The following is a 17495-nucleotide window of genomic DNA, read 5'->3' as shown; positions in this document are numbered from 1 at the left end:
TGGTCACCACATTATAGGAAGGATGTGGAAGCTTTGGAAAGGGTTCAGAGGAGATTTACTAGGATGTTGCCTGGTATGGAGGGAAGGTCTTACGAGGAAAGGCTCAGGGAATTGAGGTTGTTTTCGTTAGAGAGGAGAAGGCTGAGAGGTGACTTAATAGAGACATATAAGATAGTCAGAGGGTTAGATAGGGTGGACAGTGAGAGTCTTTTTCCTCGGATGGTGATGACCAGCACGAGGGGACATAGCTTTAAATTGAGGGGTGATAGATATAGGACAGATATCAGAGGCAGTTTCTTTACTCAGAGAGTAGTAGGGGTGTGGAACGCCCTGCCTGCAACAGTAGTATACTCGCCAACTTTAAGGGCATTTAAGTGGTCACTGGATAGACATATGGATGAAAATGGAATAGTGTAGGTCAGATAGGCTTCATATGGTTTCACAGGTCGGCGCAACATCGAGGGCCGAAGGGCCCGTACTGCGCTGTAGTGTTCTATGTTCTATGTTCTAAGGCACAAAGATTTGGGCAGCAAGTGTCCATTGGTTAATTTCTGTTTTAGATATGGGCTATCTCAAATAGCAAAGGAGGACAAAGCTAAAGTCACCATACTAATGCACAAATCTTTCTGCCGGGTGGCAGAGTGTTGTGAAAGCAAAACCAGATGCTGGAAATCCAAAAGAAAATCAGGAAATACGTGAAGACATTTGGTGGATGTGGCAGCCGTGCAGAGACAGAAGCAGAGTTAACATTTCAGATCAGGGCAGCACGGTGGCCTAGTGGTTAGCACAACCGCCTCACAGCGCTGAGGTCCCAGGTTCGATCCCGGCTCTAGGTCACTGTCCGTGTGGAGTTTGCACATTCTCCCTGTGTTTGCGTGGGTTTCGCCCCCACAACCCAAAAATGTGCAGGGTAGGTGGATTGGCCACGCTAAATTGCCCCTTAATTGGAAAAAAATAATTGGGTAATCTAAATTTTTTAAAAAACAAAAAAACATTTCAGGTCGATGGCCTTCCATCAGCATTGGAGGGTGTCAGTGATGAATTGTTTTTAAGCACATGTAGAGCCAGAGAAAAGACGGATATGAAGGATAGAGGGAGGCAGGAATGAAAGAGGAAGGTCTGTGCTGGGGGGTTGGGGGGGGGGGGAGGGGGAGGGGGGGGAGGGGGGCGGGGGGGGGGCGGGGGGAGGCTAGGGCCCTGCCTGTTGATTCTCTTTTTTTCCTGTTTATTTTTGCTGTTATCATTTTGATCCATGGATGCTTAATGGACACGTATCTTTTAGTCAAGCAGAGGAAGTAAGGAACTCAAAAGTTACAATCGAGAACACTGCTAGCCTTCAGAACTCAGGCATTTTGACATCCGAGAGATCAGTGGGACTCAGTTCGATTGGTTAGCTTGTGGCTAATTAATTGGCCAAAAATGTCGTTTTCTGCCCGGTAACAGGTGGTGATTGGATCCTACCTTTTGCAGACCACAAATGAGTTCGACCCGAGATCTAAAGAAAACGAAGTTTATTACAATACAAAGACATTTCCAATCTACATTAGATCCCAGCTGGGTCTGTATCAGCGCTGTCAAGCTTGCCCAATGTTATACACAACTCAATCAGCGTTGACCTTGGGCTCTCCGCATCCTTAGAGGGAGAGCTCGTATTCCACGAGACTCTCTGGGAGGCTGATTGGTCCAACCCTGTAAGTCCCATGTAATTTATAACATTACCTGAGTGCTCTCTCTCTCTCTCTCTCCCTTCCTCCAGAAAATCTGCAAAATTGTGCAGACACCTGAATGAATCTACAGTGAAAATCATTGCAGACTGAAAGCAGAAATCCTTATATTGGAAACCCGAGCAGGCGCCGGAATGTGGCGACTAGGGGCTTTTCACACTAACTTCATTTGAAGCCTACTTGTGACAATAAGTGATTTTCAAATTGAAGGACGGTGTACTAGAAGACAACCATCTGAAACAAAGACTCCTTTTACTTATTATTTTTTAACCCCTCTTTTCCCCTCTGTGTTGTGTGTGTGTGTGTATATAGAGGGTAGGGGGGGCTAGGAATTAAATAATAGTCAACCTGTTGTACTGGCTGCATATTCAATCCTAGTCCCTGTTATTAATACAATTAATTGTGTTTAAATTTACAAACCGGGTGACTGTAGTTATTCAGCTGCCAAGGGCTAAAGACTGTTTTTCTAAGAATTATATATTAATTTCAATGATATTATGACTCTGGGTCAAGCGGGGCTGGAATTGACCATGCACTAGTCCAGGGGGTCATAACAGGAGAGATTAGCTGATTAAATGGATAATGATTTGGGGTGGCATAGTGCTTAGAACTCCTGCATCACAGCATCAGGGACCCGGGTTCAATTCCAGCCTTGGATGATTGTGTGGAATTTGCACGTTCTCCCCTTGTCTGCATGGGTTCCTCCGGGTGCTCCGGTTTCCTCCCACAATCCAAACATGTGAAGGTTAGGTGGATTGGCCATCCTAAATTTCACCTTCATGTCCAGGGCTGTGCGGGTTAAGTGTAGTTACAGGGTTGCAGGGATAGAATGCTCTTTCAGAGGGTCGGTGCTGACTCGATGGGCCGAATGACCTCCTTCTGCACTGTAGGGATTCTATGATTCCACGGTGCAAGATAAAATGGGGTGGTAATAGAACAAGTAAGGAAAAGATGCGTCCAGAAGAAATATAAATGTTTCCAGAAGAACAGCAGATGGAGAAGGCAGCATGTAATATCTGGTAAAAGACATCCTGTGGCCCAAGATTGTTGAGGACAAAGCTTACAGGGGTGTGGACCATGCCACCGGCTATCCCTAACCCCACACATCCTCCACTTCCAGCGACTCTGGTGTAGATAATGTCCAACACCTGATATGGTTAAGACCTAAGTTAAACAAGACTATAAGGCACAAGTCAGGAGTGTAATGGAATACTCTCTATTTGTCTGGATGAGTGCATCTCCAACAACACTCAAGAAGCTCAACACCATCCAGGACAAAGCAGCCCGCTTGATTGCTCCTCCTTCCACAAACATTTAAACTCTCCACCACCGACAAACAGTTGCAGCCGAGTGTACCATCGACAAGATGCACTGCAGTAACTCACCAAGGTTCCTTAGACAGCACCTTCCAAACCCAGGACCGTTACCATCTAGAAGGACAAGAGCAGCAGATATCTGGGAACCCCCCCCCCCCCCCCCCCACCCACCTGGAGGTTCCTCTCCAAGTCACTCACCACCCTGACTTAGAAATATATCGCCGTTCCTTCACTGTCGCTGGGGCAACATCCTGGAGTTCCCTCCCTAACAGCACAGTGGGTGTACCTACAACTCGAGGACTGCAGCGGCTCAAGAAGATAGCTCACCGCCACCTTCTGATAGGCAGTTAATGTTGGCCTAACCAGCGACGCCCACATCCCGTAAACGAATAAAAAAAATATCAATTAATTTTAAACGGGGTGCAGGAACAGAGAGACCTGGACATTTACATAAGCATGTCTTTGAAGGTGGCAAGGCAAGTTGAGAAGGCTTTCAAAAAGGCACAATTATAATCTGGAATGGATTGCCTGAAAGGGTATAGAATGCAGATTCAGTAATAACTTTCAAAATAAATTAGAAAAATACTTGGTAAGGGGGGAAATTTGGCTTCATCAATAGAGGTATAGAATACAAAAGCAAGGAAGTTTTGCTGAACCTTTATAAAATATTGATTAGGCTCCAGTTTGAATATTGCTGTCAATGCTGAACACCGTACTTTCGGAATGATGTCAAGGCCATAGAGAATTTGCCGAGGAAATTTAGTAGAATGTTACCATTGAGAGAATAACAAGGCAAAAGAAAACATAATAAATGGGAGAATACTGACTAGTGTAGAGGAACAGAAGGACCTTGGAATGCAAGTCGACAGATACCTAACAGCTCGATAAGGTGGCCAAAATAGCATATGGGATAATTGCCTTTATAATTGAGGCAAAGGAGATGAGAGCAGGGAGGTCACATTGGAACTGTTTAAAATACCTGTTAAGCCAAGCTCGAGTACTACATGTGCTTTTGTTCAACACTCTATTGGAAAGATGTGAATGTGCTCACAAGGGAACAGAAGAAATCTATGAGGATGTTTCCTGGATTGGAGAGTTTTAGTTCTGAGGAAAGCATGGACAGGCTAGAGTTGTTTTCGTTGGAACCGAGGAGGCTGAGGGGAGACCTAACTGATATGTATGGAACTGAGGAAGCTACATAGAATGGATAGGGAGGTTGTATTTCCCTTGGTTGGAAGGGTCCATAACCAGGGGACATGGATTTAGAGTATGAGGTAGGAGGTATAGAGAGGATTTAAGAGGAAAGGTTTTCAACCAGAGAGTGGTGGGGATCTGTAACTCACTGCCTGAAAGGATGGTAGAGTAAGAAACCATGATAATTATAATAAAATTACTTGGAGAGGCAGTATAATGTGTAGAAGTTACAATGCTACAGACTAACAGCTGGGAAGTGGGATAGGGCTGCACTGTTACTTGTCAGCTGATATGAGTACAATGGACTGAATGGCCTGTGTTATGAATTTTTGACATAATAATAATCGCTTATTGTCACAAGTAGGCTTCAATGAAGTTACTGTGAAAAAGCCCCCAGTTGCCACACTCACCTGTTCGGGGAGGCTGGTACGGGAATTGAACCTGCGCAGCTGGCCTTCTGCGTTACAAGCCAGCTGATTAGCCCACTGTGCTAAACCAGCCCCATTTTGTGTCTGAGAGGCTGGAGAAGCTAGTATTGTTCTTCTTGGAGGAAAATTATGTTTTATGTTAAATCTGAAAAATCAATAAAAATCATGGGTGGTGTTTAATGTAGGCGATGGGAGTACCGCCCTCCAACAGGAGAGCTAGCAAGAGATCCTTATTACCGCCTTTTGTCTGGGCAGTTTCCCAAAGATGCTTGATCCTAGGGGCAGAAGTTTTGCTGCGCACCCCCTCCCCCCCCAACCGACCGATACCTCCCAGGGACGAGCTGGACAGGAGTTGGCAGCAAGGCCAGGGGGGTGGCCTCCGGTGGGGAACCCCATCTCAATTCCATGTTTCTTTAACAGGGACTGAGTGCCGTTGAACAAGGGTCCTCTTCCTGCAAACAGTCTTGCAGGGTTTGCCTTTCTAGCTTCCTGCATGGTGCGTCACCTGTTTGCTGCGGCTGAACACCAGTTAATTGGGCATTAATTGCTTAAGGGCCTCATTGGGTGGCAGCAGGAAGGCCATCCACAAGCCAGTCTTGGCAGCAGGAAGGCCATCACCTTGCCGGCCTACAAGCCAGTCCTGCCGTGATGGACCATGTCCATTTCACCCCGGCGGGTCTGGCCGAAAACGGGCGGCCGCTCGGCCCATTGGGGCCCGGAGAATTGCCGGAGGGGGCCGCCGCCAACGCCCTCCGACTGGCACGGCGTGATACCCGCCCCCGCCCGAAAACAGGCGCCAAAGAATTGGGCAACCGGCATCGGCGGGGTGGGATTCACGCCGCTCCCCGGGGTCGGAGAATCCCGCCCATAGTATTTCAGCACTATCTATTAAACTTTCATTTCTTTTTGTTCCTTACGTAGATAATGAGAGCCATCCGCCAGATATCTTTGCTGTTGGATTTCAGGAAATGGTGGAGCTCAATGCTGGAAACATTGTCAATGCTAGGTGAGCAACACTCAGCGCATCTGCTAATTTCTGTTTGTGGGCCACTTTTCAGAGGCTCGTTTGATCATAGAATTTACAGTGCAGAAGGAGGCCATTCAGCCCATCTGGTCTGCATGGCACTTGGAAAGAGCACCCTACGTAAGCCCCACGCCTCCACCCTATCCCAGTAACCCCACCTAACCTTTTTGGACACTAAGGGCAGTTTAGAATGGCCAATCCACCTGCAGATCTTTGGACTGTGGAAGGGAAACTGGAGCACCCGGAGGAAACCCACGTACACACAGAGAGAGCGTGCAGACTCCACACAGTGAACCAAGCCGGGAATCGAACCTGGGACCCTGGAGCTGTGAAGCAACTGTGCTACCGTGCTGCCCCACAGCTGTTTTATAGCTGTTTTATAGTATACTGACAGTACAGCTATGTTGCTCCTATGTAGATGATTAATAGTTCCTTTAGTTGTTCTCATTGATATCAAAGACATTGGCCGCGATTCTCTGCTCCCCACGTGGCCTGGGAGAATCGCGGGAGGGCCCCCCCCCCCCGGCTCAGATAAATCGTCGCTCGCCGATTCTCCGAGCCCGATGGGCCGAGCGGCCGGCCCTTCACGCCCGTTTCACGACGGCGGCAAACACACCTGGTTGTTACATTCGTGAAACGGGCGCCAGATGCCCGTTTGGAGCATCCAGGGGCCCGATTGGGACGGGAGCACCACGACTGTGCTCGGGAGGGGACAGGCCCGCGATCGGTGCCCACCAATCGTCGGGCCAGCGTCCAAAACGGACGCACTCTTTCCCCTCCGCCGCCCGGCAAGATCAATCCGCCACGTCTTGCCAGGCGGCTGAGGAGAAAGTCGGCCACCGCGCATGCGCGGGTTCGTGCTGTCTGCGCGATGAAGTCATCCGCGCATGCGTGGGTTGGAACCGGCAACCCGCGCATGCGCGGATGACTTTACATTCTCGGCGTGACGAGGTCGCTGCCAAGAAAGACAGAGGCCCGCTCCTAGCCCCCCGGGTGGGGGTGCATTAGGTGCGGGGAACGGGCTCCGAGGCCGTCGTGAACCTCGGCCGAGTTCACGACGGCCTTCACGAATTCGGCCCCCTGCGGAGAATTCCGCCCGTTATTCCCTCCATAAAGCAAGGGGCGGGTTTAGCTCACTGGGCTAAATCGCCGGCTTTTCAAGCAGACCAAGCAGGCCAGCAGCACGGTTCGATTCCCGTACCAACCTCCCCGAACAGGCGCCGGAATGTGGTGACTAGGGGCTGTTCACAGTAACTTCATTGAAGCCTACTCGTGACAATAAGCGATTTTCAATTTTCAATTCTTCAGAATTTGGACTAATTTAGATACACAACATTACTTCATTACGGTGTATACTTCTCAATAATGCAAGATATGCACACTAGCCAATGGAAATTGGAGCATGTATTCAGTATGCTAATAATGCAATGTTATCTATATTAATTTACCTCCTTTTGGTAATTGAAAATAAACTGCAAACGTTGGAAATGTGAAATTAAAATATCTAATATGAATATTATATTTTCAAACCATATTATACTGTATATTATACACTGTATAGTTGCCTGTATTTTTCACTATCTTGGATGTTAGTGTTTGATCAAATAAAGTACTTTAGTATACATAATAAAGCAGTTACAAAGTTTTTACAAACTTTACCACAATTTTTTTCAGCACAACTAACAAGAAAGCATGGGCAGAACAGCTTCAGAAGGCAATCTCCAGGACACATAAGTACATCATGCTGTCTTCAGGGCAACTTGTCGGTGTCTGTTTGTATATTTTTGTTCGACTCCAGCATGTGCCCTATATTAGGTCAGAAGCTGCTACTTGAAGCTAAATTACATTTTATTAAATTATATTGTATTTTGTAACTTAAAGCACAACGTTTTTAAATCTCTTTAAGCTTTAGCTTTAAGATAAAGGGTTGGGTGGGTAGGGGGGAGGCAAGGTGACACTGTGGTTAGCACCGCTGCCGCCCAGAGCTGGGTTCAATTCTGGCCTTGGGTGACTGTGTGAAATTTGCCCATTCTCCCCATGTCTGCGTGGGTTTCCTCCCACAGTCCAAAGATATGCAGGTTAGGTGAATTGGCCACAAGTTAGGTTACGGGTATAGGCGGAGTGGATTGGTGCAGACCCGATGAGCCGCAACAGGGATTCTATGGTTTCTTCTGCCGTTTATCAGGGTTAATATCTCTCGCCTCAGTTTACACCTTGGGGCAAGCCTTTTGTGCGACTCTCCTTCAGTGAATGACAAGTCCAGTCATGGCTGCTGCACTCATTTTCAAAGGGTCCTCAATTTCTAGGTCCCAGGCAATTCCTAGCACCCAAGCACTGGCCTCCGAGCTCACCCAAGATGATTTGCATTTTAAATCATGTCGTGTCACGGACACAGTGTAAGATTGGGATGCAGAAATGTTCCAGGCATTGAGTTGATGACCTTGGAATAAAAATCCCACATCTCCCTAAAATTGCCACCTTTGGACATACTTAGACCCAGTTTGTCCACAATCAGTTATACTTGAAACATTGAAGATGAAGGATATTTGTAATAATGAGATTTCACATGTTTCCCAACTCTAAACCAAGACAAAACTATAATTTTCTTGCTTGCCTTTCTCTGAAAAATAGATTTGTTGACTTGCATGAAAAATGTGAAAATTTGGTCAAGTTGGAAGTTAAAATCTGAATCCTACTCTCTATTTATCTTTCCTTTGCCTTTGAAAATGCTCTTGTCCACTTATAAAATCACAACCCTGTTGGCTCGCTCCACACTTTCTATGGTTGGAATCAACATTGTATTTTCAGCATCTTCAGTGTTCTGAGATGATCCATGAGCACTGATGGATATAAGTATGGCTGATTAGGTGATAATTACCCTGCCTATATCATAAAACTTTGAAACTCTGCTTTTGAATGCCATTGTGAATGATATGTCATTGCCTTGGAAATTAGACAGTGCATTGGAGCGGACACCAATAAATAAACCATTAACAAAATTCAGTTCATAGCTGCCTAATTTAATCTCTGGTTGCTCCACCTGTACAATTGCTGACTGTCTTCCTCTTGTTATTTTCCCCATTAACTCAAAAACTTCCCAGGACATTCTTTCCTCTCCCATTCCGATCCTTCTTATCAGTGACTATATGCATTTGTTATCCACCCCCATTCGTTATTTGCTGACAATTACAATGCATTCATCAGCTTCCTTCAATTAGCTTGACATCCCTGGGCATAACCTCCAGTCCTCTAGTTGAGTAGCAGCTAAATTACTATATTCTGTTGTTCTCCATGTCCTTTAGAGGGGTGGGAAAAGTCTTATTTCGTTCACTTTCTAAAAAGGCTGATACTCTCGGCGTCTGTCGTAGCATTCCTCGATTCCAGGATAATTCCATAATTTTTTTATCGCTTCAACATACACGCGATCAAACATGATGACTTAATCCACCTCCACTTCTTTGACCATATTTGCATTTTCCACATTTTGCTCATTCTTGTATTGTACCCGGAGTGTGTCCATAGCTCTGATCACTGCCTGTATTGCAGTGAACCAAATCGAACCAGCAGCTACTGCCTCTTTGAGGGCTGGGTTAGCTCAGTGAGCTGGGAAGCTGGTTTGTGATGCCAGCAGCGTGGGTTCAATACCCGTACCAGCTGAGAATTCTTTCTCCCTCTGTGTACCCGAACAGGCGCCGGAATGTGGCGACTAGGGGCTTTTCACAGTAACTTCATTGTAGTGTTAATGTAAGCCTACCTGTGACAATAAAGGTTATTTATTTTTATGTGACTCTGCTATTGACATTGTTGGGGTGACAATCTTCTCACTCAAAGTAGGCTCCGATATCTTATTGATTTCTGAAGTTACAGAGAGGTGCACCATTAATGTCTGAATAGCCTGGTGGAAAGATGCTGTCTAAAGGTATATTTAAAACTGACGTTGATAGACTTTGGGAGATTATGAAGTTAGGGTAGGAAAGCGGAATTAATGTGGAATTCTTGAGACTTGAGGTCACTCCTATTTTCCCTGACCTTTGTAAGTAAAATAAATGAGGAAGTGGGAAATGATACACAAACGTCAAACATGTTTAATTCTTCTTCCTCTTTTTGCAGAGAAGTTGCCGTGGATAGGGTGAAGACTGGGATGGGAGGAAAGACTGGGAACAAAGGAGGAGTTGCTGTTCGCCTCCAGTTTTACAGCAGCACACTCTGCTTTGTTTGTGCTCATCTGACAGCCGGACAGTCACAAGTGAAAGAAAGGAATGAAGATTATAGAGAAATCATGCAGAAACTCACCTTCCCAATGGTATTTATTCTTCCTACACAATAACATTTTGAGTAAAAGAGGGGAAATGGATCCTGGAGTGAATTAGTATGCTTGGACCTAATTTAAATGCAGTCCAAACTCTGAAGATGAAGAATTTTCCTGCTCCATGTTTAAATGTTCTCTTTGCTGTTTGAACGTCTTACATAAATAAGTTAATCCAGTCAGGGTCGCTGGTGCAGAATGGAAAATTTCATAATGATGCATCAAAGGCATTCAAAGTAGGGAATGAAAGTAATCTAAAGTTAGGAGAAAACTTTAATATTATGACCATGACCTAATTTAATTAAAATCTGTTGAAGGTAGAAGGTGTGATGAAAGATAATTAGTTTGAGAAAAATGTGGGATCAATCAGTGGAACAGGAATGGGAAAAAGATATGGAAAAATAAAAGCTATATTTCCATGAGGAATTGAAAAAATGTAAAAGTAAGGGAAGGAATTAGAAATAAAGAAGGATACAAGGAAATCTGGGCAAAGCCTGGGAATCAACATAACTAATAACAACATATTTATTTAGTGACCCTAACACAGTGCGGAGCTTCATTTTTATACAAATGATAAATGTAAGTAAAAGAATCATCAGCAAGAAGTGGGATCACTGAGAACAACTGCGTACATCTCGGTGGCACAGTGGTTAGCACTGCTGCCTTACAACACCAGGGACCTGGGTTCAGTTCTGACCTTGTGTGACTGTCTGCGTGGAGTTTGCACTTTCTCACTGTGTCTGTGGGTTTCCTCCGGGTGCTCTGGTTTCCTCTCACAGTCCAAAGATGTGCAAGTTAGGTGGATTGGCCATGCTAAATTGCCCCTTAGCGTCCAAAACTAAAGATTCATAGGTTGGGTTAAGGGATTATTGAGATTGAGCGGGGAAGTGAGCTTGGGTGGGGTGCTCTTTCGGAGGATCGTGCAGACCCGATGGGCCTAATGGTCTCCTTCTGCACTGTAGAGATTCTATGTTCTATCATTACAAAGAAAGTGTCATATCACTTCACACAGTGATGTATGAGAAGTGGACACTAGTGTCATATCACTGCACACAGTGATGTATGAGAAGTGGACACTAGTGTCATATCACTGCACACAGTGATGTATGAGAAGTGGAGGCTAAACCAGAGAGGTGAGTGGCAGGATGGTGTAGGAGTGACCGTCCATGGTGGAGCAGAGGGAATAGGTAGAACGCTGCAGGTTGATGTTGGAGGATTAGAAGGTGAGCTTAGTGATGTTGAGCTGGAGCAGACCAGGAAGGTAGGGAGGAGAGAGGCAGTGGACACATTTGAAGAGGTGCTTTTTAAAAAATGTATTTATTCCTGGGATGTGGGTGTCACTAGCAAAGTCAATATGTACTGCACATTCCTAATTGTCCTTGAAAAGATGCTGGTGAGCCAACTGGTTCGTGTGGTGAAGATTCTTTCATACTGTCATTAGATAAGGAGCTCCAGCACGTTGACCCAGCGACAATGAAAGAGCAACAATGTATTTCTCAGTAATGATGGTGTGTGATGCGGAGGGAAACTTGCTCCCATGTACTTGCTGCTGCTCTGGGTGATGTGAGAGGTACTGCGGAAGAAGGCTCGCTGAGTTTCTGCAATGGAACATAGAAAGAAGGGATTTAGATACAAGGTTAGGCTGGGGTTGGTCTCCTTGGAGCAAAGGTAGGGTGCTCTTTCGGAGTGTCGGTGCAGACTTGATGGGCCGAATGGCTTCCTTCCACATTGTAGAGATTCTATGGTACAGTTGATTATTTACTTAACCTTCTCTGCTCATAGGAGAATAGCACACAATTCCTTTAGTTCCTGCATGTAACTGATCTTTCATCTCTGGTACCATTCTCGTAAATCTCTTCAGTATTCATAGAATTTACATGGGATTTACAGTGCAGAAGGAGGCCATTCGGCCCATTGAGTCTGCACCAGCCCTTGGAAATAGCACTCCACGTATACCTACACCTGTGACTCAGTAACCCCACCTAACCTTTTTTTGGACACTAAGGGCAATTTAGCATGGCCAATCCAGCTAACCCGCACATCTTTGGACTGTGGGAGGAAACCAGAGCACTCGGAGGAAACCCACGCAGACACAGAGAGAACGTGCAGACTCCACACAGACAGTTACCCAAGCCAGGAATCGAACTTGGGACTCTGGAGCTGTGAAGCAACTGTGCTAACCAGTGTGCTACAATGCTGCCCCTCCAAAGTTTTGATATCGATCCTAAAGTGGTGTCCACTGTACTCTATTCATGATTTCCTTGCCTTTGTATTCTGTGCCTCTATTTATAAAGTGAAAGGTCCTGTAAGCTTCTTTAACAATATCCGACATCTTCAAAGATGCGTGTGTGTGTGTGTGCACGCGTGTATATACGCGTCGATGTGTGTGTACATGTACGTGTCTGTGTGCATGTACATGTATGCGTACACACGTGTGTGTGTGTGTGTGTGTGTGTGTGTGTGTGTGTGTGTGTGTGTGTATATATATGTGCGTGTGTGTATATGTACGTGTGTATGTACTTGTACAACCCAAGGTCCCTCTGCTCCTTTCAATGCACTGGGCACAGCAAATATCCCTGGAAAGGGGTAGAAAACCTTGGCACTGGAGTTTGTTACTCTACTGCTCATTGGGAGTACTGGCACAGGCATGATGTGCTGTGCGGTCCCAATTTGGTGGTTCAAGCTGCTCTGTTGTAATCAAAGCAATGGCTGGAGTGATTGGCATCCTTCCTTCTGTGCGAGCTGATGGGAATGCAGCATCAGAACCCTGGTGAGGTCAGATGAGCTCATTTGCTGCCCATTAAGATAATGGCATCTGCTGCTCCTATGGAAGGTCAAAAACACAAGATAGCGTTAACAAGACCAGCTACAGCTGTCAATCCCCTCCCAATAAACAGTTGAATGATATGACATAAAATGCTGGAAATCCTCAGGAAGGCAGGCAGCATTTGTGGAGGCAGAATCGGAGTTCACATTTCAGGTCAATGACCTTTCAGCAGAGAGTGAAACAGTGGCCGGGATTCTCCCCTACCCGGCGGGGCAGAGGGTCCCGGTGTAGCGGAGTGGCGAGAACCACTCCGGCGTCGGGCCTCCCCAAAGGTGCGGAATTCTCCGCATCTTTAGGGGCTAGGCCCGCGCCGGAGTGGTTTCCGCCACGCCGACTGGTGCCAAAACTAGCGGCAATGACCTTTGGCGCTACGCCGCCCGGCATCGGGGCTGGCCGAAAGGCCTTCGCCAGTCCACGCATGTGCCGGTGCGTCAGCGGCCACTGACGTCACCACCAGTGCATGCGCGGTAGGGGGGGTCTCTTCCGCCTCCTCCATGGTGGAGGTCGTGGCGGCGGCGAAAGAAAAAGAGTGCCCCCCCACGGCACAGGCCCGCCCGCCGATCGGTGGGCCCCGATCGCGGGCCAGGCCACTGTGGGGGCACCCATCGGGGTCTGATCGGCCCGCGCCCCCCCCCCCCCCAGGACACCGGGGGCCCGCTCGCGCCGCCAATCCCGCCGCCACCAGAGGTGGTTGAAACAATGTCGGCGGAAGAGGCCTGTCAGCGGCGGGACTTCGGCCCATCGGGGGCTGGAGAATCTCCGCGGGGGACACGCCGATCAGCAGGGTGTGATTCCCGTTCCCGCCGATTCCCGGGTGGCAGAGAATTCCGCCCAGTTACTCCATTTCACTTTCTGTGAATGCTGTCTGATTTGCTGAATTACCAGCACTTTATATCAGCATTCCAGCATGTGCCGGATTTTGTTTCTGAATCAATAATAATAATCTTTATTGTCACAAGTAGGCTTACATTAACACTGCAGTGAAGTTACTGTGAAAAGCCCCTAGTCGTCACACTCCGCGCCTGTTCGGGTACACAGAGGGAGAATTCAGAATGTCCAAATTACCTAACAGCACATCTTTTGGGACTTGTGGGAGGAAACCGGAGCATCCGGAGGAAACCCACACAGACGCGGGGAGAACGTGCAGACTCTGCACAGACAGTGACCCAAGCCAGGAATCGAACCTGGGACCCTGACGCTGTGAAGCTATAGTGCTACCATGCTGCCCACTGCAGAGCGTTGACGGGAATCAGAATCCAGGCAACATCTGCACACTGCAGAACTCACTGTTCACTCATTAGGTTCAAGTTGATTTATGTCCATTTGAAAAATCTGTGCCGATGAACAGTCGATGCACGACCACAAGGGATGATGTAGATGTTTCTCTGCGGCTGAGTTTGATGAATTCACAACATTTGAGTAATTTACACAATTTGAACTGCAGGAATAGATTAGCGAGGCCCAATCTTAGGGGGTTATGACATAATTTTAAATAAGATTCTGAACATGACATGATGGGTCAACTGAAACTAAAAGGGGACACAGTGTCATTAACCATCTATCAAACAACTTCTGCTGAGAGTGCTGTTGACTGATGGGGCATTGTGTGTGGGTAGAAAGTGTGGGGGTGGAAAGGTCATGATATTACAAAATGAATAGCGACAGTGCCTTGACTGCCAGATTTTATGCAGACCAGTACAGTGTCATGGTGCTCGCAGGCTTTTCAGGAAGTCAAGCTACTGCCATTCATAGTCAACAGTCAGGAGGTCAGTCAGCATGAGGCAGGATGTAGATGAGTCAGCAGCGATAAACATAGTGTGCATGTGGTAATGGTGGGGGAGGAACGTGACCCAGCTCTAACAGAGCAAGAATGTGATCATTGTTCTCATTGGGACCGTGATCTTCCTAACCCCCACAGCCTGCTCCCTCCACCTTCTCAAGGAGTTGCAGTCCAGAGATGAGGTGAGAATAACTACCGTTGACATCAAGGCAGCATTTGACCAAGTGTGGCATCAAGGAAACCTAGATAAACTGGAGTCAATGGGAATTGGGGTGAAAGCCCTCCACTGGCGCAAAGGAAGATGGAGGTCAGTCATCTCAGTTCCAGGACATCACTGCAGGAGTTCTTTAGGGTGGTGTCCTAGACCCAACCATTTTCAGTTCCTTCATCAATGATCTTCCTTCCATCATAAGGTCAGAAATGAGGAGGTTCACTGTTGACTGCAGAATGTTGATTTGCGATGATGCAGCAGTCCATGTCCAAATACAACAAGAGCTGGATTATATCCATTCTTGGGCTGACTAGTGGCAAGTTACCTTCACACTGCACAAGTGCCAAACAATGACCATTTCCAGCAAGAGAGATTCTAACCATCTCCACCCGACACTCAATGGCATTACCAATTCTGAATCCCCCACTTCAACATTCTGGGGGTTACTATTGACCAGAAACTGAACTGGACTAGACAAATATATACTGTGGCTACATCAGGAGGGCAAAGGCTAAGAATCCTGTGTTGGGTAACTCTCCCCCTGACTCCCCAAAGTTCACCATGTCCACTATTTGCAAGGCACAAGCCAGGAGTGCAATGGAATACTCCCCACTTGCCTGACTGGGTACAACTCCAACAACACCCAAGAAGCATACGACCTGATGAGGTAAAGACCATAGATTCCCTACAGTACAAAAGGAGATAATTTGGTGCATCAAGTGTGCACTGACCCTTTGAAAGTCCTGCCTACCAAGCCCCACTCCCCTATTCTCGCAACTCCGCACATTAATCATGGCCAATCCATCAAACTTGCACATCTTTGGACACTAAGGGACAATTTACATGTTCCTTGACCTCATGGACTGCAGACGTTCAAGAAGGCAGCTCACTACCAATTTCTCAATGGCAATTAAGGATGGACAATAAATGCTGGCCTAACCAGCGATGCCCACATCCCATGCATCCCAATCCCTGTCCTGCTTGCCTTCCCCAACCAACCCCCTCCCCTCATTCGTCCCCTTGGTGCCCCAGTCCCCCTTTTCTTAGCCTCCTGTCCTCTTGACCATTCTAAGGCCTGTTTTCTCAGCCTTCCCAAACTGCAGTTCTCTTCTCTGTTTGAGCTCCAATATTATCAGCCTTCTGAAGCTCCCATCCTCGTTCTCTGTTTCCCTGAAACCCCGTCCCCTTCTCTGCACCAAACATGTCCTGCCCCACCTCTCCAATCTCCATTCCAATTTCTTGTCATGTTTCTGTCCCCCTCCTCTGTCTCCCTCTTTTCTTCCAGTGAACAACAAACTGATAGAAAAAAATGACAATAGGAAGGAATCATGCTCAAGGCTATAATATCTGGCTGGATACACCCTGGTGCAGCATAAAGTCTTAGAAGTTTACAGCAGAAAAAGGCCCTTCAGCCCATCGCATCTGGCCCAGACAAAAACAATCACCAAATTATTCTAATCCCATTCTGCAGCACTTGACCCTTAGCCTTGTATGCTTTGGCATTGCAAGAGCACATCTAAGTACTTTTAAAATATTATGAGGGTCTCTGCCTCCACCCCCCTTTCAGGCAGCGAGTTCCAGACTCTCACCACCCTCTGTGTGAAAAGGTTTCCCCCATATTCCCTCTAAACCTCCTGCCCCCTAACTTAAATCTATGCCCCTTGGTCATTAATCCCCCCCATCAAGGGGAAAAGTTTCTTCCTGTCTATTTATACCACTCATGATGTTATGCATCTCAATCATGTCATTCTTCAGTCTCCTCTGTCCCAAGGAAAACAACCACAGTCAATCCAATCTCTCTTCATAATTAAATCTCTCCAGCCCAGGCAACATCCTGGTAAATCTCCTGTGCACTCTTTCCGATGCTATCACATCCCTCCTATAATGTAGATTCCAGAACTGCATACAATATTCTAGCTGTGGCCTATGAAATGTTTTATACAGTTCCAGAATAACCTCCCTGATCTTAAACTCGATGTCTTGGCTAATAAAGGCAAGTACTGTATACAATATATCTTCTTAATCGCTTTATCCACCTGCTCTGCTACCTTAAGAGACCGGTGTACATGCGCACTAAGGTCCCTCTGATCCTTGGTGCTTCCCAGAGTCCTGCTGTTTATCATGCATTCCCTTGCCTTGTTTGTCCTCCCCAAATGCATCACTTCACACTTATCCAGATCGAATTCCATTTGCCACGGATTAGCCCATCTGGCCAGCCTGTCTATATCCTCCTCACTATTTACCTCCCCACCAATTTTCGTATCTTCCGCAAACCTACTGATCAACTCTCCTACATTCATGTCAAAATCATTTATGGGACCTACTGGTCACAGGCTTCCAGTTGGAAAAACACCTATTGACCATCACCCTCTGCTTCCTGCCACTCAGCCAATTCGGAATCCAATTTGCCAAATTGCCTTGGATCTCAAGGACTCTTACCTTCGCCATCAGTCTCTCCATGTGGACCTTACCAAAAACCCTGCTGAAGTCCGAACACATTGCCCTCATCTACACATCTGGTCACCTCTTTTAAAAATTCAGTCAAGTTGGTCAGATATGACCTCCCGTTAGCAAATCATGCTGCCTGTTCTTTTTTTTTATAAATTTAGAGTATCCAATTATTTTTTCTAATTAAGGGGCAATTTAGAGTGGCCAATCTACCTATCCTGCACATCTTTGGGTTAT

At 46.6% G+C, this 17495-nt stretch overlaps 1 protein-coding gene across 2 annotated transcripts in view; it reads left to right on the top strand.

Moving 5' to 3' along the window:
• Positions 1 to 17495, top strand: part of LOC119971925 (synaptojanin-2-like) — a 206679-nt gene that overhangs the window by 128875 nt on the left and 60309 nt on the right. For both annotated transcript variants that reach the window (XR_005461948.1, XM_038808263.1), the window contains exons 13-15: positions 5584 to 5668; positions 7361 to 7501; positions 9797 to 9989. Coding sequence is in view for 1 of the 2 variants with exons in the window: in XM_038808263.1 (XP_038664191.1) it covers positions 5584 to 5668; positions 7361 to 7501; positions 9797 to 9989 (419 nt within the window). In the remaining variant the exon portion in view is untranslated. The remainder of the gene's footprint in view (positions 1 to 5583; positions 5669 to 7360; positions 7502 to 9796; positions 9990 to 17495) is intronic.

The sequence above is a fragment of the Scyliorhinus canicula genome, chromosome 1 (genome assembly GCF_902713615.1).
Source record: "Scyliorhinus canicula chromosome 1, sScyCan1.1, whole genome shotgun sequence".
NCBI classification, from domain to species: domain Eukaryota; kingdom Metazoa; phylum Chordata; class Chondrichthyes; order Carcharhiniformes; family Scyliorhinidae; genus Scyliorhinus; species Scyliorhinus canicula.
This window is presented reverse-complemented; position numbering and strand designations above follow the sequence as displayed.